The sequence below is a fragment of the Danio rerio genome, chromosome 1 (genome assembly GCF_052040795.2).
Source record: "Danio rerio strain M-AB ecotype USA chromosome 1, GRCz13ab, whole genome shotgun sequence".
Classification (NCBI taxonomy): Eukaryota; Metazoa; Chordata; class Actinopteri; order Cypriniformes; family Danionidae; genus Danio; species Danio rerio.
In genome coordinates this window covers 34,728,745-34,751,191 of record NC_141021.1, presented here as the reverse complement: position 1 = coordinate 34,751,191, position 22,447 = coordinate 34,728,745, and the positions used below count along the sequence as shown (strand labels likewise).

At 35.1% G+C, this 22,447-nt stretch overlaps 1 protein-coding gene and 1 long non-coding RNA gene across 6 annotated transcripts in view; one reads left to right on the top strand and one right to left on the bottom strand.

Moving 5' to 3' along the window:
- Window positions 1-5,010, bottom strand: part of LOC141385959 (uncharacterized) — a 100,512-nt gene extending 95,502 nt beyond the window's left edge. The window contains exon 1 of the long non-coding RNA XR_015476673.1: window positions 4,879-5,010. This is a non-coding gene — a long non-coding RNA (uncharacterized LOC141385959). The remainder of the gene's footprint in view (window positions 1-4,878) is intronic.
- On the top strand, window positions 4,603-21,759 carry pnpla4 (patatin-like phospholipase domain containing 4). Of its 5 annotated transcripts, none has more exon segments than NM_001442463.1 (7): window positions 4,603-4,681; window positions 4,899-5,080; window positions 7,146-7,240; window positions 14,434-14,569; window positions 16,328-16,393; window positions 17,402-17,554; window positions 18,359-21,759. In NM_001442463.1, coding segments are annotated over 6 exon segments (759 nt in total). In that variant the 5' UTR covers window positions 4,603-4,681; window positions 4,899-4,903; the 3' UTR covers window positions 18,491-21,759.
- Window positions 21,760-22,447: the final 688 nt, after the last annotated feature.

Here is a 22,447-nt window from a genome sequence, read left to right as displayed (position 1 = left end):
ACCTAAAAAGTACCTTTGAGGTACCATTATGAACCCTTCAGGTACAAATATGTACCTTTTGAAAAGGCATTGCACCAGTGACAGCTCCTGTCCTTTTATTTCTAAGAGTGTACTATCGGAGTTTATTGTTGTGCCAGCATATAGATTTCTACAAATATGTAAAATGTTCACCCAATGTAAAAAAAAAAAAAAAAAAAAAAAAATGGAAAAGGTTTTTTTTCTTAGTCAAAAAACGTTTCTGCATTTTCAATTTTCAATGTGTTTCAGTAAAATATAGATTTTGTTTTGTTGTACAAACTGATGACATTTCTTGTCAGTTAAAATAAAAACTAAAGAATAAATTTAGTTTAGTACATAAAATGAAGAGTTCAGATGCAAAAACCTCATTTAAATAAGTAATTTCCCTGGTCTTTAAAGTGAAATATCTCAACATAAAGAAATAAGGGTGAGACGATTTTTCATTTTTGATTGAAATTGCAGACGGCACTTAGAGGTTTTTGCATCTCAGCTCTTCAAACAATAATTTTCAAAATAACAAAAATGTTAACACAGCTCAATGGAATCATTCTGAAATCTAAAATGACAAATGGGTCATGCTGTACCCTAGTGGACTGCAAGAACACACGCGATCAAAGGCCACACGATCATGTTATATATATATGGTGTTTGGGAAAAGGCCACGGATGTGGGCACACAATGAAATCCACACACAACCTCTGGCAGCTAACACACGCCTGCAGTGATTTTGATCAATGAAGAGGTAATCTAGTCAGGGCAAGAACAATTAAACCACAAAGGCCCTCTCAATCTTAGCCAAGGTTATGCTTCTTAATAACTAATGAGGTGTCTTTATCTCTGGGGCTCCACCACATAATACATCTGTTTACTGCAAGGCCGGGAGAGACACTGATGTAGTTTAAAGTCATGAATTAATGCAAGTCACTCAATCTAAATGTACGGCAATTTTAAGTGGACTCTAATGTTGGTAGAGGACATTCAGCATCCAGCACAAGACAAAGCTTCAATGAAATAGCCAGCACAATCAAGTCAACAGCAAGAAGAACCAGACCCCGAGGAAGAACATTACAATTAAAGTCCGCATGAAACAGAAGTTAAGGTTGAACTTTCTTTCCCCTATGGTGATCAGTGGTGGAAAGAGTACTGAAAAAATCATACTCAAGTACCACTTCTTGCCTAGAAATGTACTGCAATAGAGTAAAAGTATCTGTTGTAAATATGACTCAAAGTATTAGTAAAAAGTAGACTTTTCAAAAGTACTCAAGATTAGTGAGTATTGAGTATTACGCCTTTGAAAGCTGATGCATTTTTATGTAATTTGTGCAAATGTTTGTAAACGTAACTTTCTGTAGTGTATTTAGTTCTTGCCCAGCAGGTACAAAACGTCAAAAGACATTTTATTAGGTTAGATTTAGGTTGTGATGTCAGGTGAACTGAATTCAATGTCTACCCAGTGACTAAGGACAATGTTATTTTGATGTCCAAAAATAACGTCAAATAACGTTGATATTTGGTCGATATTAGGTTGTGTTGGAAAGTGACTAAAATCCAACATCGAGCCAACATCTTAAACCAACTTCATATTGACGTCAAATACCGACATTTATTCGTCAGGAATGGCAACCAAAATCCAAGGTCTGATAAAAGTCATAGTGGTAACATCCACACAACGCCAAGCTGTAACATCAATAGACGTTGAGGTAGTTCAAAATGATGAGATTTACCTTCTTTGTGCGATTGATTGAACAGGAATCACAGAACTGATTTTTCTAATTCCCATAGACAAGAAAAAAATAAAGTACTGCAGGTTGAAGGAAAGTAGTGGAGTAAAAGTACAGATCCAGCACTAAAAATGCACTCAAGTGGAAGTAAGAGTACACATTTATAAAACTAGTCAAAGTCAAAAAGTCAAAGTCAGCTTTATTGTCAATTCAGCCACATGTACAGGACATATAGAGAATCGAAATTATGTTACTCTCAGACCCTAGATGCCTAACATAATGTTAATATAAAAAGTAGAGCTTTAAGAAAAAGAAAATTTACAATATATACAATTTTACATAAAATGTGGTCTAAAAATATACATAAAATCTAGTCTAAAAATATACAGAAGGAATAAAAACATTTAAACAATACAATGACATTAAGACATTAAGACACAAAGACATTAAGTAGTTAATTCATTATTAATTATTATAGTTAGTTAATTAATTAACTACTTAGTAAATTACAATTCCTGAGAAAAAAAAAAAACTCAATTACAGTAGTTTGAGTATTTGTAATTAGTTACTTTACATCACTGATAGCGATGTACATCCACTTAAAATTTGATTCATCATATTGTCAACCCTCTGGTGCAGAATGTTTTCAGATACCCAATGATGATAAGAACAAAGAGTTACATTTTGCAGATGGAATTGTATAATATTTTATATTTGATCAAATTACTGCCTCCAGCCTAGAAAAGTCAAAAACGAGACACACGGTGACTATGTTTACATGGACATCAGTAATCAAATTATTTGCCATAATCTGAGTAAGACAAAAATATGATTAAGAGGTTTATATGAGTTGCTTTTTGAATGTTCCTTTTAGGATCCCATTTTCCATGTTATAGCACATAGTTTGATTAACGTCATTGCATCACCACGCTATCCACATTTCCTCGGAAGTTTCAAGTAATTTCGGGTGTTTTATTTTTAATTTGTCAACTTTAACTGCAGATTGGCACGTTCACTTTTATTCAGGAGAATTTCATGCATGCCCCCAGGACAAATTGAGATATTGGATGCGAGGAACTGCTAGAAGAGTGTTGTTTTAATGGAATTTTATACCGCATGCCGTATAGGGAAAAAAAAAAACTCAGCATTTTGTGATGTATGTCTGTGGTCCTTCACTGACTTGGTAGGTGCAGAGAATAGAGTCAAACAGCCATGTGTGTAAACACACTGTCCTGTTGCAAAATGCAGCAAAAATCCTACAAAATGGTAATAGTTTTAATTGAGGTGTTTACGAGTCTTTACTGCGCTTCTTAATGCAACTAAAATCGGCATACTCCACATGTCTTAATTAAACTAGTTAGTTTGATTATGATCTTAATCAGATTAAATTGATAAAAAAGTTGCTGTTTATATGGCAGACTCTTAATCAGTGTATTGTCTTAATTCCATTAAAATCGGATTATTGATGTCCATGTAAACGTACTCACCGATAGCCTGTCCGAATGGTATTTAGCGTAAACAGAAGTGATGAAAACTGTTTCAAGGGGGGAGGGAAGGTTATGGTATTTAATGAAAGATTATGAGAACAAAATAGTTTTCTATACTCTAATAAAGTGCACAGATACACATAACAAGCACTACTAAAGTATATACATTTTAAAATTAAAAGTGAAACACTTTAAGAACCCAGTCAATATGAACTGCATCCAGACCACTCTCAACCTGATAGCAACATAACAATGGATGGTTGCTTTGACATCAACACCAGAATCAGCAAGGCCAACCAAGTCTTTGCCATGTTCAAGCCCATCTGAAGAGCACCAGGCCTCATCATCCAAACAAAGATCAGGATATTCAGGAGCAAAGTTCTCAGTGTGTTACTGTATGATGCCAAGTGCTGGAAAACAACCTTAGCCATAGAACACAAGCTGGACGTGTTTCAAAGCAAGTGCCTGAGGAGGATTCTCAAAACCTTCTGGCCGAACATGATTTCCGACAACAAACTTCACAGAAGGACAGAAACAGCTCCAATGTACAAGACAAGTCTGCCACATGCCATCCATTCTTTGCCCAGAATCGCTCTATGATGAACCCCTTGGGGAAAATGAACCACAGGCCTCCAAAGGAGACTTGAAACAGGATGTTTAAGTGAGACCTGAAAATCAAGGTCTAAATCTTGAATTGACCCCCAAGACTGCAACAGATCAAGACAAGAAGGTCTCTTGTCATCGCCTGAAGTACCAGATGGCACAAAGGGAATTAAGGAAGAAGAATGTTTGCAAAGCATCTGTTTTGTCTGGTTGAGTAAATTTTTTCTAAATGTCTTGGTCTACATGACCCCTAGTTTGAAATGTAGACACAAGCGTACATGACATAAACAAAAAAAAATGTAATGTATTTATAAATGTTTAGTAACGCATAATAGTCAACTTATTAGTTATCCATTTGCCTGCATAATTTGTTTAAATAATATCCATGTAATCCAGGTTACTGACAAATTAAAAGTCTTTCTGCGTACTTCTGCATATAACCAACGCTAAGTGTTTGTACAGAAAAAAAATAAATAAATAAAAATGTATTGTATTGGATTGTATTGTTTGGATAACAACAATGTCATTCTGAATGTCAAAATTAACTAACATAGGCTGCCTGCCTAAAAAGGACATTTTCCATGATTACCATATGCTAATTTATAAATAACTAGATAAGATATTCAACCAACTGAAAGTTACAAACTCTGTGGGTAAAACTGTACCTTATGCATATATGTTCAGCACATTTGTTCAGCACATAATAATGACTGGGTAATAATGGGCTACGCTACTTACGACTTTTATTTTGAAACGTCTAAATCACGGAAGCTGTGCACGTGCTTTGCTGTGTTGTCAAACAAACTCAAAGTGCGAACTGTAGTGCAGTAAAGCGCCAAATCATTTAAACAGGTAAATAATCTATTGCATGCATATTGTTGATACCTAAAATGATTGGATTTATTTTTATTTTTAATATTTATCACGTAACTAAACAACTCTATATCAAGGTTATTCGTGTATTAAATGATTGGAATGTGCATCACTATCAGAACTCTCTGAACACGGATTTTAGTTTTAATCTTTAAACCTTTTTCAAATGAAAATACCTCTGTCTGTCGGTGTACAGGTGTGATGGTGGTAAATGTCTCGTTTGCTGCGGCTGGGTTTTTAGGAGCATATCATCTCGGTGTAGCAAAGGCGTTACTGAAGCATGGAGATAAACTGCTGTCCTCTTTAAAAGCCTGCGCTGGAGCTTCAGCTGGTGCTTTAGTGGCCGCTATGATGATCACTGCTCCTGATAAACTGCAGGTAAAGTCATTCACCCCACAGCATGTACTGTGCTCAACCAAAGTAGTTAGAATGTTGAAATTAAGCCTCGCTCACAGTAGAAGAGGTGAGACGTGGTTAAAAGCTAAAAATCTACATGAATGTAGTTTGCATTTTGCTTTTTAAGTGTAACATTTAAGATTATCATACAGTATGGTGATTTATGGGTTAGTTCTATAGTTTTAGGAAACATAATTAAAAATGTGGTACTTAACCAAATTTGTTACATACCTAAACATTGGCTGTGATAACAACACACTGTAACAATGTCTAAAGTCCCACCACTTTGATAGTATTAATAGTTAGATATCTTAAGCCTCTTTGCATGTGTCATTAATAAAACATATTAAAATTACTTTAAACATCCATATAGTTCAGCTGAATAAGCTTAGATATTAGATATTAACTTTATTTATTTTAATTGAAGATTAGATATTAACTTTATTTATTTTAATTGAAGATAAGTCACATTAGCAAGTTAGCAACACTGTAAATTTACATTTAATGATTTTTTATCAGCTTTGAAATTGAAATCAAGTTTTATGATAATTTTCAAGATGTCTGAAACATATAATTCGAGGAATTATGAAATAATATTCTTTCACTCATTCATTTTCTTTTCGGCTTAGTCCCTTTATTAATCCGGGGTCGCCACAGCAGAATAAACAGACCATTTATCCAGCACGTTTTTATTCAGCGGATGCCCTTCCAACCGCAACCCATCTCTGGGAAACATTCATCCACACTCAGTCATTCACACACACACACACACACACACACACACACACACACACACACACACACTCATACACTACGGACAATTTAGCCTATCCAATTCACCTGTACCGCATGTCTTTGGACTAAGGGGGAAACCGGAGCACCTGGAGGAAACCCACGCGAACGCAGGAAAAACATGCAAACTCCACACAGAAACATCGAGGCTGGAACCAGCAACCCAGCGACCTTCTTGCTGTGAGGCGACAGCACTACCTACTGTGCCACTGCGTCACCTATGAAATAATAACATCTATTATTATCAATAATACTACATTTAAAACATAATAACACGGGAAATGAAATTTCATTTGGGCTCCTTTGTGCCAGTTCTTACCCAAAGTGATTACCCCAATCTTTTACAGAAAAAAAATAAATAAATAAATATTTATACTGCAAATCTAAGAATGTCCGCAAACTCCTTATTAACATAAAAATTAAATGTAATACAAAATAAAATGGCATGGCTCAGTATTGTCCACAGACACAGTGTAACAGATGTAGATATTCAGATGAAATGGCAAAATTAAAAATAGAATAGTTGTTTATCAAAATGGTGTGGGTGAGATGTTTTGCTGGCAGTGCATGGTGCAGTACCTATCTTATAACATTCTTAAACACATACACTTATACAACTGCCATTATGGGGACTTTTGTAGATGTAAGGATTTTTGATACTGTAAAAACTGCTAATTCTGCCACCCTACCACAAACCTCACAGGAAACAATCATCTGCATTGTTACATTTTATAAATACTTAATTATGTGTGTAATTTATGAGCTATTTTTTTCATGGACACCAAAAAATTTACCCAAAAGGTCAAAAATCACTTGTTTTGCTGTACTTGTGGGAAGTTTTGCTTACATCCCCTCAAAGTAAGTGATAGAAGGTAAGCACAAACATGCACGCACACTTTACCCCCTTAAATCACTTTTTTTTTTGTTGTTGTTGTTGCATCATTTAATCTTTGAACTATTATTTAATCAACAAAAGCCACTATAAATAAAAATATTTATTTATGTTAATACAATACTGTATTATTATATGTAGGCAGATTTTCAATCTGATTATTTTTCATGTTACAGGGCTGAGAAGGTACTGTAGTGTTTGTGAAAACAGACTGATTGTTTAGACTTGAAATAGATTGATTTGTTCTCTGTCAAGCCAGCAGCTATTGAAAATACATATTTCTTACTGTTGCATCACCAAGGCTCTGAGACGAGACTGACTGAGCTCTTTACCTATATGTTCTGACTTTGTGTTTTCACACAGCATTGTAAGGAATTCACCTACAGGTTTGCCAGTAATGTAAGAAGTCAGAGGTTTGGAGCGGTGACACCTGGATATGACTTCATGCTTGAACTGAGGTAAATGTGGCTCTGAGACATAATTTTTTGATCGAACGAAAAACTATTAGGTAGGTTGTTGAAATTAACCCCAAGGGGCTTTTTGCAACCTTTTTTTTCCTCTCATGCAGAATTTCAATCAGAACGGCTAGCTTGGTAAGATATCCTACTCAGCTGTTTTCAGGCAACTTGTATTCACCTCATTTCAAATGGAATTCAATTTCAAAATAGTTTTAGAATAGTAGTGGGACTGGATCAAAATTAGTACCCTGGACTTGAAGAAACTGTAAATGACAAAAAAAGTGCTACTGTTTGGGATGCTTTTATGTTTTTCCCTGTTTCCACTGCTGCGAGTTTATAGTAAAAGCAATTGTGACATAATTAAAGCTCTTCATGGGTATCCATTTTTTAGATTGCCTTCATGGAGGCTTTTTGAGTTAAACATGGTTTTTAAGAGGCATATTGTATTTATAGTGAAAGCAGATTAATCCAAGGGCCCTTGTTGTTGAAGACATTATGTGTTCATGTGTCTTGTTGTTATTATTACTGAAACTGATTTACTTTTGCAGATGTATTATATAAACCTTATAGGAAATATTTTATTTAAGAGTTAATTTAAATAAATAGGCACAAATGTCCTGGTATTTATTAATTATCTGCCTTATTGAATTCCTACACTCCTTCAGTGTAGCAGGGCGCATTATAGTTACTATGCAGGTGCTCCCGTCTGAATCCTGACACTGTAGATGCTATTTTATTCCTGCATTGTGCCAAGAAAAAATCAAACTAGACCTAAGGTCAGGCATATTAAACCAATTAGCCTATGTTATTTAGGCTACACACATGTTCAATATAAACTTTTGAGTTCGGTCAGCTGATAATTTTACGTTCATATTGGTTTAGCCTATTCTATTCTAGACATGTTGGCCTCGCTTTTACGTTCCGAGGCTAAGGTTATTTTGCCAGAATTTCTTTGTCGCAACTGGCGTAGTATTTCGTTATGCTTCAAGTTTGAGGGGAATGGGGATGATCCTAAGTCCATGGGTTATTGGGGCACTTGTCATACATGCACTTAGCCTGGTCAGACTTTATGTTCGCTCAAAGAGGGATGGCATATCTATTTTTCTAATTTAATTTCTAATTGTGGGGGTGACTGAGCCTACAAGGCTTAGGCACGATATGACATTTTTATAAAAAATTTTTTCAACTGTTTGCCAAAGCATGCGACTATAGCCTATGCCTACATTAAGATATTTATGTTAATATTTTTTTGCTGCCTGTTGTTTCTTTTGGCATATAAAATAGGTATTGTCTGATAGAGATATAAATAAAGGTTCATCTTGTCGCAGAACTGGTGTTGTTTCCGATTTCTACAAGCTCAATAACATCCACTGCAAAAAATAAAAAATAAATAAATAAAAAAAAAGTCGAAAAACTGTGCCCATTAATTAGATGTGCAAGGCAATCAGGTACGTTTTTGGGGTTGCTATGGACAACTACAAATGTAAACATTATTAGGCTATAATGTAAATGACTTATTATTCTATCTATTTACTAAAAAATAAAGTGAAATAGGCATTTAGTAGTAGACTAAATAGCAGCATGTTGAAATGATGTGTCAATGCGTTTTCTATTAGGCTACAATAAAAAAAGTTGTATAGTACAGTGCGTTTAATTTAGGCTATTTATTTACTTTTGTCCCTGTGCGCCGATTGGAGACGGAGTTCACTGCTGATATTCTGAGAGCTCGGGTGCTTCTCATTTCTTATTTGTGCATCCTCGTTTCCTTTCCTTGCTTTCTTTCCTTGTGTTTCCACCCCACCGGGATACGAGGGAAGGACGCAAGGAAAAGACTCAAGGACCGAGGAATCGAATCAAGTGAAAAGACACGTCCTCGTATCTTTAGCGTCACTTCAAAGCGTCGTCAATTAATGACTTGCACGTTTGGATTAACTGCATGTCTACATTAAAGTCATTCTCTATTCTATAATGATCAATAAAGAAACATTCATTTAATAATAAAAAGGAATAAGCCATTCAAATAAAGAGCCCAATCAGCAGATGGCGGGCGGGTGCGGTTTTAAAAATTGGTCAAAAATGTTACTGCAGATGGATGGCGGACGGATGATGAATTTTGTCATGCGGTTGCGGATGAAATAATAGCCCAACCGCGCATCTCTAGTCTGTGTCAAGCCCGTTGAGGGGTGTCAGGGGTGGAGTGAGCGATGTATCTGAGTAGGGGTGAGAGGGGTGTGCAATGTATTTAACGACCGGTTTGCAAGAAATTATCATTCATTTGCGGGCATTTGGGAGTCTCTGTGCACTTGCGGGATACTCCTAGTCTAAGCAACTGGATGAATGTAAAGGAGGATTAAGCAAAATTGTTTCTACTCTATAATTAATGTTCTCAACTCACAGCAATAAAACTTTACAATGAGTGCAACAGTTTGTATTCTATAGTTTATTATTATAATTTTTCATTTTCCATATCTGCAATTCCTGTATTTTGGTATTTTTTTGCAGTCCACTTAGAATCCAACATTGAAATCAATGTTTTCTTTATTGGCATTGATTGTTTTGAAATTTAAATGTCATTAACATGCCTGTGTTTTAATTACTGTAATAAATATGGCTGTCAAGCCAGGATCTTGATGGTTTATTGTGGGTATGTTGTTTACATGAAGAAATCTGTGTTACAAGTTAAACAAAAATTCTATTAAACAATTATAGCTTGAATTTAAATATTTTTTTCTTGCGTTTACATAAATTTTACATTTAAATAGGCAAAATTACAAGTTTCAGTATTTTAAATGCGAATAATCGCGATAATTTTTTTTAAAAAGGTGCGATTAATTAGTTAATTTTTTTTATCGATTGACAGCACTATATATATATATATATATATATATATATATATATATATATATATATATATATATATATATATATATATATATATATATATATATATATATGTATGTATATATATATATATATATAAATCAATCAAAGAGGGGGCTAATAATTCTGACTTCCAACTGTATACATGCTTGTTTTTTATTTACAAATTTGAGTTAAAAGAACTGACTCACTCACCAATATTCTATTACTAATGATTAATTGAATAGAAATATAAATCAAGAGCCCTGTGTTATTCAGCGCTCCTATTGAAGATGGTTGTAATCGGCGAATACCAAAACTCAGAACAGTGTGAAACCTCAGAAGTATTAAAGGCTTGGATTATAAATATATATTTTAGGGTACATTTTCATCATTTTCACCTAAGTTTTTTGAAAAGCTCCAACAGTATTCTGATTGATTCATTCCCTACACAATGTTCTCTGCTCCCTAAGTTAACTTTACTTGACAAAATGCATTTATTTTGAGCACAGACAATGATCTGTTTTCAGTATATTTGTTGAATTGACATTTTGAGAATATGAGTTTGATATATGATGGCATAATATAAAATAATGGCAATTTTATACACCAAATAAATGTAATACACATGACCATATTTAATTGAATATTTCTGACCATGTTAATACATCCATGTGTATTTCTTGAAATATAAATAACTAATTATATTTACTTTAAAGACCTACACTGAGTAATAAATGTTAAGATTCATTCATTTGTTTTCTTTTCGGCTTAGTTTCTTATTTATCTGGGGTCGCCACAACTTATCCAGCATATGTTTAACGCAGCAGATGACTTCCAGCTGCAACCCATCACTGGGAAACATCCATACACACTCATTCACACACATGCACTAGGGCCAGTTCAGCTTACCCAATACACCTATATTTTTGGACTTATGGGGGAATCCGGAGCACCCGGAGAAAATAAATGTTAAGATGTTTAATATTAAAAAAAGAACAATCAAGAGAGTTGAAATATAACTGTGGAATATATTTTACTCCCATTATAGCTGTGAAGTTTTATACATTTCCTATGAAGTGATTTATCAGTGTAGCTTTATAACTTAAAACAATCATAGTACATTTCTACCCCCATTTTGGAACCTCATTTAAGGCTGTCCACACAACTCCTTATCTTAGTTTTGCTCGTCTCTCTACACTGAGAATTTGTTTTGAAACCAAGCTTTGTGAATACTCTTCCAATAATTGATCAGTTTGAAAGTGGGCGGGCACATATCATGCGCTTTGTTGTAAAGTGTGGACAGAGATTTTTTCAAAAAATAAGGTTAAAAACATCAGTATGGATAAATTTTTAGCCTAAAACAATATTTACAGTTATTAGAAAAAAATTGCACAACCCTTTTTTAGCTGCTCTTCAACTGCTCTTTAGCTGTTGTTGTGGAAAGCATTTTATTGATTATTAGTACAGCGACATAAGCAACACAAGCAGATTTAATTTTTCTCTTGTTCTCTTTCTTTTTTTTTTTTTTTTGCATGAGCAATTTTTGGAGTGGACATAACCCTTTAAAAAAAACACTGTTTCCAAATGTATCCAGATTAAAAAGACCAGTTTGCACCTCCAGCCTCTTTTAGTTTTAGTTTTGTCTTTTAATGACGCAGGTGATCTAGCCATGTCCAGTTGTCATTCACTCTTGTCGTTTGAAAGCTTTTGGTATGTTCAGTTTGGAATTAACTGCATGTAAGGAAAAGAGAAATTACCATTTAAAAGGTGCTTTTATGAATTGGGTACCACAGACCGTTTTAATCGGGTCAAACAATTAATAATTAACATACTAGGGGTGAGATGAAATGAGGGTGCCAAACACAGGAAAAAAAGAAAAAAAGGCCACTGTGGGAACAATTTTGTCAATAAGTTAAATTATTGTTCTGTTCAGTGAGTCGCAAGCTCTGTTGATAATGTCCGTCTTTATTGCAGTCATTTCCGTAAGAGCATTTCAGATGGAAAGGGCTGAGTAGATTATATTGTATTCTTGTTTCATTGTTCTCCATGAGTATTATACGTTATTCAATAGATTAACTTGAAAGTACTCTAAAAATAGGGAATATGTGTTTATGAAGCTTTAAATTGGTATGAGGAAACACTTTGGGCCTACTCACACTATGCCATTCGTACCGTGCCCAGGCCCGTTTCCCGGATCGTTTGAGAAGTGTGAGTGCGCCGAATCGGGCTCAAGCACGGTTCACTTGGCCGGCCCTGGCCCGGTTGGAAGATGTGTGCCTGAGTGCGGTTCACTTGGGCTTTGGCTGAAAGCGAGACGTGACTTTTAAGGGACTGTTTCAGATAGATTTATTAATCATTCTTACTGTTCAGTGAATGCAAACTGCAGTCGTTTATTAAAGATGCAAACTCCTCACTTTACGACAGCTGCGCGCCTTCAGCAGACCTCCTCATTCCTGCAGCACGAGAGCTTTATGATTGTTTATGAGCGCCAAAAGTGGTGAATCTGTACGGTAAAATATCTGACTGCGTGTCCCTGCATCCCTAAGGACTGTTTGTCAAAATTTACCCCTAAGAAATGGGACACCACTACAGCACCTGCACACGTCATCATATGTGATTGTGAGCTCTTGCTTCATATGAGATCAGATGATCGCGGCTGCTGTAGTTATTTCAGTTGCATTATTTTTTGGTATTTATCTTCAGGAAATCACTGAAGGCAACGATATCATGTTATCAAAGCGATCTAATGTGGCAATAAGATTGTAACTGTACATTTACACAATGACCATTTCCATCAATGTAAACAACATTAACATTATGCCAGACACCATATAAAGCTCATTCTCAGCCACTAGACTTTTCTGATAGGGGATTCGAGTGTCATTAAGTGTCAGAATGTTGTTAGGCTGCTATACAGGAGTTATTTTTCGGGATTATAGATAGCGAAATTTAGCGGCTTTTATTTTAGCGGGGTTTTTTTAAAAGCATGATGGTAAAACACGAACGTGGTTTTGAATGTTATAAAACATACTGTATGTTTTTTTGTCGTAAAAATTTGTAATGATGACAATAAAATACTCATTTGTGCATCTCCTTACTTCGGGGTGCAACAATGCAGCCGTTGTGGCTAGTGTATTCTGGGAAATTTTCTTACCCCTTGGTTTCGAGTGTGGTCCTCAAAAATCTCTCTTTTGAGGGCTATCTCGCCCTTCGTCTTAGCCCTACGCTTTCAAGATAAAGACAATTGGGACACCCCTTCATGTAAACGTGCAAAATGAGGTGTAAGGATAGGAGAAGGGCTGGGTAGAATTGGGATTGGGCCTAAATCTCCATATTTTGTTTTCAGGTGTCTTTATTAAGATAATAAACATAGATCACAGAAAATAAAAACAAAAAAAGTTTTAAAAAATACAGTTCAAAATTACTTTATCAAACAAAGTTATGTGTATAATATGATCTTAGTTGCCACCAAATACAGCAAGAAATCTTTTGGGGAAACTGTCCTAATGTTTTTTTTATTTATTTTTTTTATTTAATAAAGTGCAGCCCTCTTTCAATACAATCCATAGATATAGGCTGTCATATCTTTCCTTTTCAGTCCAGGTGATCCTGTCTTGTCTTTTATAATAGTTAGGTCTGGACTCTGTGGAGGCCATTTCATTAAAAAAATACTGCACTGTATAAGCACTGATTGGGATCATACCGATAAATAAACAATGGCAAAATGGTTATAAACCTGTCTGGACCCTTCTACGTTCGCAATCCCATGAATTCACAATTAGGTAAAAATATAATAATCCAATGCCCACCTGTAAAACTTTCTGAACAGTACTATACGTGAAAGCTTTTTTCTTTCCATATTTAGCCTCACACAGCTGTGGAGCTTTTCAGAAAGAACAGTTCTTGGCTGCAGTAGAATGAGGTTTGAATGGTCTGAAGACTGTGCCAATGCTGAAATGTGTCACCTCCTCAATGCTACTTTTGAAATCGCAGATACTGCTGGCATGATATTAAATGTTAGAAGTTTTTTTCTCTTTCCGTTCATTGAAGGAAATAATATCTGTGATGTGCACAAACCTCTGAGGGCTTCTGATAATCTTGACACACTGCTTGGAGCGGTTAGCAGACTTCATCCATTTTGATGAAATATCCTTGGATTGGAACATTGAGTGGATTTTTTTCCTCTTCCCTTATTTCTCCTGCGTTACCTCAGTGGTTCGGCCAACAGATTGTGTAATTACGATCGGATGTTGAGGGGAAAATGTTTTTCACTCAGGTTGTTAATTATGCAAACACAACAAATGAGCATCTGTCCTTTGGTTTTCCTCTAGGGAGGGTATCGAACAGATTCTCCCACCCAGTGCGCACCAGTTAGCCAATGAACGCCTCCACGTTTCAATAACACACTCAAAAACGCACAAGAACAGCATGGTGTCCAGCTTCACCTCCAGGGAAGATCTCATTAAGGTATTCAAGCCTGAGGTCAATAGACAATGATTTATCTTCCAGCCACTCGAGTGATGTTCACAACCCAAAGGGAACTCTCCTATTCAATTAGACACATCATAAGTGCCGTCACTGGACAGGGTTAGTGCTGTGGAAAATTGCTACTGAGTTCATTAATTCATTCCCATCTGAAATAAAGAACAAATTGCACTGTTGCTTCAGTAGTTCATCTAACATAATGATATAAACAGTCTTTTTGGATTCCTTTTTGTTTTGTTTAAAAGTCAGTGATGTGGCACATTTTGCATCTATTATTATAATGAAAAACACATTGGGTGCATTAAGTCAGAAATGTCAGGGCAATACAGTGAATCTTTTTTCTGAACTATAGTTATCTATTAGATACAAAAATGGGTAACACTTTTTTAAAATAATGATCCATTAGTTCATCTGTTTACTAACATGAACTAAGTAAAAACAATATTATACAGCTTTTATTTATCAAAGCTCAACATTTCCTAATGCATTATTAAAATCCAAAGTTGTGCTTGTTACCATTAGTTAATTTACAGTGAGCTAACAAGAACTAACAATAGCTATTTTTTATTGTTTGTTTGTATTGTAGATAAATAAACTAACATTAATGGACCACTATTTTAAAGTCTTGTTACATTACTGAAAATTACTGAAATAAAAAGAAAAATTCTGAACAAAATTACAATCAAAGGTATGTGTTTAATGCAACCTCACTTGGCACCAAATAGCTAAAAATCTTTTGGGGAAACTGTCCAGATGTTTTCTGAAATAATGTGCTCATTGCAGTCCTCTTTTGATACAATTCATAGTTTATAAGAATTAGGCTGTCATTTTGTTTTTTTTTTTTGTCCAGGTGATCCCGTCTTGTCTTTATAACATTTAGGTCTGGATTCTGTGGAGGCCATTTCATAAACAATTATGGAACTGTATTAGCACTGTGTTAGGGATCATACCGATAAATAAAATTATTACCAATAATGTCTATTCTAGCATTTATGACATAATGGACTTAATGCACCCAATGTATTTTTAAGTTTAAGTCAGAAATGTCAGGGCAATACAATTATATTTCTGTATTATTATAGTTATTTTATAGATACAAAAATTAGTTTCACTTTAAAATAATGACCCATTAGTTCATGCGTTTACTTAGCTCAACATTTGCTAATGCATTATTAAAATCTAAAGTTGTGCTTGTTATCATCAGTTGATTCACGGTGTGCTAACAAGAACTACTGTAACAATAGGCTTTTTTATTGTTTTTATTGTTTGTTCTTGTTGGTACATAATTAAACCAACATTAACTGATGGACCATTATTATAAGTGTTGTTAGCAAAACAAGAGAAAAAGGTTCAACAAATCTTTTTTTGGTTTAATCAAATAATTAAGTAATTGTACCTGTTTTTCAACAAGGTTAGCTCTAGTTGTAAAATATAAATATATAATTGTTGGGGTGCCAATACTTTCATCAGTCATGAAATCAATTAATATTTTAAAGATAGAAAAAAGTAAGTTCTTGTTTGTAATCATACATTTTTTGAGAGTATTAATATTAAAATTAATAAATATTAATTTTCACACATTTGATCAATGTATACGAAATAAAGTACATTTTTACTAGTATCAGTTCACAAGTTCCAGCATGTGAAACCAAACATGTTTTCTTGTCTGTTCTCCTTTTAATCTTCTAGTCCTCTGTGTGTCCATTCTACTGACATATTATGACTGTATTGTTTTTAAAGGTGCTCTTGGCCAGCTGTTTCGTGCCTGTCTATGCTGGAGTGAAGCCAGTGGAGTTCCAAGGGCAGGTAATGAAGTCTCTCATGGCCCAGCACTGTCTACGGCTCTGCTGAGAGCTGCTGTTTAGTTTTGGCCTCTTTAGATTTATTTAGATGAATGAGCAAACCAGCTTTCTGGTTCTGCTTGTGCCCTCCACTGACAGAGGTCTGATAAAACTATTAGCATCCAAATGAAGTGGTATTTTCAGCCAAAGCAATTGTAAAGTTGCCATCTGCTTGTTATGTTACACATCACAGTTCTGGGTGCAAATGCTCTATCAGACACAAACAACAAATAATGACTAAACTGTACACAGCTATTAAGATTTCTGAATTCAAATGAATTTTGTCAGCCTTATTCACTTTTGATTTTACAATTTGTGCACAGCACAATAAGGGGTGGTCCAGCGTGTATTTTTAAGGCTTGGTTGTGTTTATAGGATGCAAAGCAATGTGTGCTCATGCTTCACTTGTAGAAATGTTATTTTATCATATTTTTTTCATATATCTGTAAATTTATACTGCTATTCAGCTAACAGGAAAGCAACTGTCACATTCCCTAGTTCCTCTAAAAGGCCTGCCCTCAAGAGGCTCTGATTGGTCAGCTAACATAATGTGCTGTGATTTACAGAACGGCTCAATGTCACCTAGAAGCATCTCTGTTATAACATAACAGCACCTCTGGCAACACCCCTTTGCTGCACGGTGTGAATGCGCCTAATCTGAAGGGTTTATGACATCACAAACCCGGATGTTTTTTTTTTTTTTTGTAGTCCCCAAACTTTGTTCACTGTAGGCTTTATTAAGCTAACTTGGTAAAAGCCGATGTCTCACTTTGGATTAATCTTTGCGCGTGTTACATTTAGAGATGTTGTTTATGTTCACACAGCTACATTACACATCAACTAAAGTTTCAAATATGATATCGTAGGGGACAACCCGTTTAATTACTGTTGTTGTATTGCGCTGTATGAATATTAGAATGGTTTCAGAAGGATCACGTGACACTATTTATGGTAACAATGTCTTTGTCTTTAGAAATGGATAGATGGGGGCTTCACAGACAGCCTTCCTATTCTTCCTGTGGGACGCACAATCACAGTGTCACCTTTTAGTGGCCCTCAGGATATTTCCCCAGAGCACAAGGGCAAGAAAAATCTTCACCTCAGACTAGCCAACATGAGCATTGTGGTAAGTTTTTATCATGATAATATTAACTCATTACTTTTACTGCATAGTTGTACAGTGCTACTTAAAAGTGGCCAATCTATGCTTTTTATGATATTAGTTTTTTTATGTAATATAGCTTGTTGTGAATAGAAAAGGTCTGCAGAGATTCAAATATCAGAAATGAAGTCAAGGAAGGCAGAGAGAGGTGTCACTGGTCCAAACCCAAGAGGGAGCACATTCTCAGGACGTTGACTTATGGGTGTTGTTAGTCTGGTTTCTAGCAAAAATTTGCACAAAACCTTTGTCATATATTATAAATGTTGATAAAACATTCTGAAATGACATTGTTTTCATTAACTGTTGTTTTGGAACTAAAATATAATGGTTTCCTCTCATGATTAGACATTACGAAATTCATAATGATGAATGTTAATATAGGTTAACATATGTAAAAGCCACACTAACCATTATTCTTTCGCAAATGATATTTAGACATGCTATCCAAGTAATAATCTATCAGTCTCATCTATCAACATGTTCAATACTTTTTCCCTGTGTCATTTCATTTTATTACACATATCTTAATTTCTAAACTAATTAGTTTAGTTTTCTTTGTATATATTGATTACATTGGTTGTTACTGACATCAGCAGCACTTTGAGAAATATGTTTTCTGACAAAAATGGTGTTTAATACTTATTTTAGTAAACAGAATACATAACTCAAGTGGGTTTTTTTTTTTTGTTTTGTTTTTTTCTTTGTAATGCATTACACCGTACACTGACCATAACCTGACAAGTTTTAACAACTGTTTTCCACCCTCAGTTCTCAAAGGAAAACATCATAAGGCTGAACCAAGCTCTGTTTCCTCCTCCATTACCCAGACTTGAGGCACTGGAGCAAGAGGGATACCAAGATGCTCTTCGGTTTTTGAAGAAAGAAAAATGGTTGCAATAACTGATTTACACATTTGTAGCACTTTCAGCACCCCGACTGTCAGAAATGTGGCATATTGACACCATTTAGAGACTATTTTCCTCAGCCGTTCCTTTGGGGTGTGCAGTATTTTTCAGTGTAATAACCATACTTGGACTTGGGCTTTTTCGTTTTTAGAATGAAAGCAGACGCCATACAGTACATTATGTATTTCAGGAGGCTGCATGATCAGTCAGTTTCTGGTACTTTAACTCTAAAATGCGCTCCGTCAAGAGCCAAAACTGCTCTCAGAACACACCGTGTTCTTTAAGAATGACTTAATGAAGTGTTTACATATTTCTGAAACCCCTTCTGTTGGAATTTGTCCATAATTCCCTTTAAGCCGTAATCAATCCCAAGACCAACAACGCACCCTTTTGCAGCACATATCAATGCAGGGTTTCTGTGGGTCCTTGAGGACAAGCATGGAGAACAAGCCTTTGAAGTAAAGCACAGGAGAAGCTGTTTGAACTGCACCAGTCTCTTCACCTCTCAGAACATCCGCTTTACTCACTTGATTCCCCGAGAGCGTTCTGATCATTTTTTCTGCCTGTGAGAATAACGTCTCCCTGGGGAAGGTTTGAGGATTAGCAAAGGCTTGTGGGTATTTGTGATCTGGCGGTGTAGAGAGAAACAGTGAGAGCTGACGCACACAGCAGAAGCTCATATAGTTGGCGTATTATGGAATAATAGTCGATTTTTGCAATCAAGTAGCAATTTTATTGACTTTTATTGATCTTGAGCAGTTCGAGTTGTCAAGAGATAAAAAGATGATAAGAACTGCTTATGTGAAAGTACATCAGTTGTAATTGGTCTTCATTAAAAGCAAGAGGAATGTTATAAGCTGAGCACCATTAGCTTGATAAAGATGGATTGTTCAGCGTTTAACTCAGCGGCAGCACAGGACATTCACATCAGTCTTCAAATGTACGACACATGTGCTCAGTTGATCTATGAACCGTAGGAAAATTATATGGTTATCACTGCATCAGTTTTCTCATATATCATGTGTGTGTGAGTGTTTTTTACTTTAGTCCTCCAGTGAAAGTGTACTCATTTTTCAAATATTTAGCCCTTTAAAAGGGTACTTATTTATTTTGGAGTGGCTACAAAAACAACCAATAGCTTGACCAAGTAACCTAAACTGCACTTTAAGATGAATGTTAGCATCTTGCACAATAACTTTGCATCATGGCTAAGACAAAATAAATGAGTTATTAGAAAATAGTTATTAAAAATGTGTTAGGAAAAAAAATATTGGCTGAAAGTCATCTATTCATTTTGTCAAACATGAACCTTGACTAACATAGGGTTCTAATTAACAGGAGGTGTTTATTGATTGATTTGCTGTGCATTTCAAATGAAAAACAAAAATTACAAAACTGTTTATGCTTATGTATACAGAAATTGTATTGGTAATTTTCTGTCGGAACATTATACATTTTGAGGCAGATTTATTTTATTTTTAACAGTCTATGGCAGGGGTCTCAAACTGCCACCCCATTTACGGCCTGCCCTCCAGCCTGCTTGGCTTGCCAAAACATGACATTGAACCACTATCAATGTTGTGCAGTTGCATCTAGCCACTTGTGATTTTGACCTGCCACTTAGTCAACATTTATAGTTCTGCATTGAGATTCATTTTCTCTCATTGTACGGTAGAGTAACACAAGTTTTAATTCTATGTGCGTACGTGCTCTGTTTTTACTAGAGCTGTATTTTTGTAACTATTCTAGGGTCGTTTGATTATCAGTTTTATACCATTTGTATTTTGTCGTACAAACACATCTTCATGGTTGCACGTTATGCTGGTGGTGTAACAAATATGATAATTGTGCTAATATTCTATTCAACTAATCTAATTTAATAGATTTTTTTTATATGCATATTAAGATTTGCATAAAAACTATGTGCATTAGAAAAATTGTACTGCTAGTTGAATTGAACTTGTTAAACATGTCTCCTCTTTGTTGTAGTTTTACAAAAAAGGAAAGATATTGAGCAGAACAATTGACAGTAAAGTTACTTAAGTTACCCAAACTGCTTTCTGCTGTTCATACACTACTGGGACAATACAAGTGGTTGGGACAGAATAATTTTTATGCCTATTATTTGTTGTATTTTCGTAGCAATTTAAACTCCTCTTTCAGTATGTACATCAGGAATCAAAAAGCTAGAGTTTTGACAGCATATACTCTGTGGAAGAATGACTAATGTTTGTTGTCCTAAGATGCATCAGTTATGTCAGGCTTCCACTTTTTTCTTGTGCTTGAATGTTAAAACGGCTCTACTATGAGTTGTCAGTCACAGTAATGTCCCCCTGCCACTTTGAGTATGAGACCCCTTGTCTATGGTTTTTAAAAGTCCATAGTTGGAGATATGTCCTCCATGCTAAATTGAGTGAGTGTTGCTTAAATGAATGTATTCTTCAACTAAATGTAAATGAAGGTTATGTTAAATAATACTAAATTGCACTGCACTTTGTCCAAGTGTAAGTATGTGAATTAATTTGTGCAATCAAGCTCAGACGAGACATGTCTGAATGGCTGCTTTAATAATGTAATTAGAATGTGTCTTAACACACACTTGTTATACATTGGATCTGACATTACACAGAAACCCTCTAAGGTGAAACCTCTGTCTGGGATTTGCATTATTTATTATCTGTATTCAGTTGCATTGTTAAGCTCTGTGTTTTAGTACATTAATGGAGAGAACTGGAAACACCAGAATCTTAATATTATTAAAACAGCTGACCTTTTTTTTTTGACAAGCCAACATTTGGTAACATTGAAGATGCAGCAGGAATGCTAAAAAACAGATTTATTTAAGAAATATGGATTACAAAAATATTGTTAGTACAGATTAACCTGAAAAGATATTGATTAAAATGTACTGCATATATACCATTAGTAGTAGTAGTGTCAGCCAGCTTTTTATTTATTTTTTAAAGAAAATTCAAAGACTGGTGTCTGGGCAAAATCCACAAATACAATTTAAATATATGGGAATGAGTTTGTGAAATTGCGGTGAATACACCTTTTTGTTTTTTGCTTTTCCTCCCTACAGGTGACTTCCAGGGTTTCATACTAATCAGATAATCAAAGAAGGCAAATAAAACATTAATTTAACATTAAACATCTTACTGCCAACCCATTTGCTCAAAATTATAACCCCCGTTAATCTTTTCTGAATCATTTGGATCTGAATCATCAATCAATAAACAAATAAACAATGTGTTGCTTATGAAATGGAGATTGAGACCTTTTTATGAGAAAAATGTGTTCTACCCTGACTACACACATATAAAACCCTCATGCAGATTCTTATGTAACATCATCAAAAAAATTGGCACTACATGATGGGAAGCGAAAGTGCGTCTGAGGCCTAGTTCTAAAGTTGAAAAACATTTGTACTTGAACTGTAGACAAACTGTATCCAGACAAAATACTTTGTATTGTATTTTTTTGATACTTTAATATTTCATAGATTGTATGTAAAAAAGAGGGAGTGCAATTACTAATAAAAAAAAAGTTGTTTTTAACTTTGTGAGCTTTAGATCAAGATTTTTTTTTTTTAAATATGTCTGTCCATTAGGATGTACAATGGGTTCAAAATCTGTTACTGAAAGTAAATCTCCAGTAATGCTGACTGAACGCTCAGGTTACAGAAGTAACCCTTCGTTCCCCGAGGAGGGTAACGGAAATGCTATTAGTGTACTTGAACTTAGAAATCCATGAATAGGAGGTTTCGGTTCAGAAGCCGCTTGTCTGAAAGAGTATTGAACGGGCCAATGAATGCCAATGAATTGGCAGCGTAAGCTTGCGCAGGTGTGCTTCATTGCCAATTATCCCTGCATATAAGCACACGTGGAGCGAGAAGACGCCATCCTTTTAAGCTGAAGAGACTTGCTAACAGCTAAGGGACAGTCATTATGGC

Excerpts from the sequence above, each read along its gene's own strand:
- pnpla4 (XM_087234873.1), top strand. The coding sequence starts at position 5,051 with ATGATGATCACTGCTCCTGATAAACTGCAG. Across the intron at positions 7,241-14,433 it reads GACTTCATGCTTGAACTGAG|GGAGGGTATCGAACAGATTC; the intron begins GTAAATGTGGCT and ends GTTTTCCTCTAG. Across the intron at positions 17,555-18,358 it reads TAGCCAACATGAGCATTGTG|TTCTCAAAGGAAAACATCAT; the intron begins GTAAGTTTTTAT and ends TTCCACCCTCAG.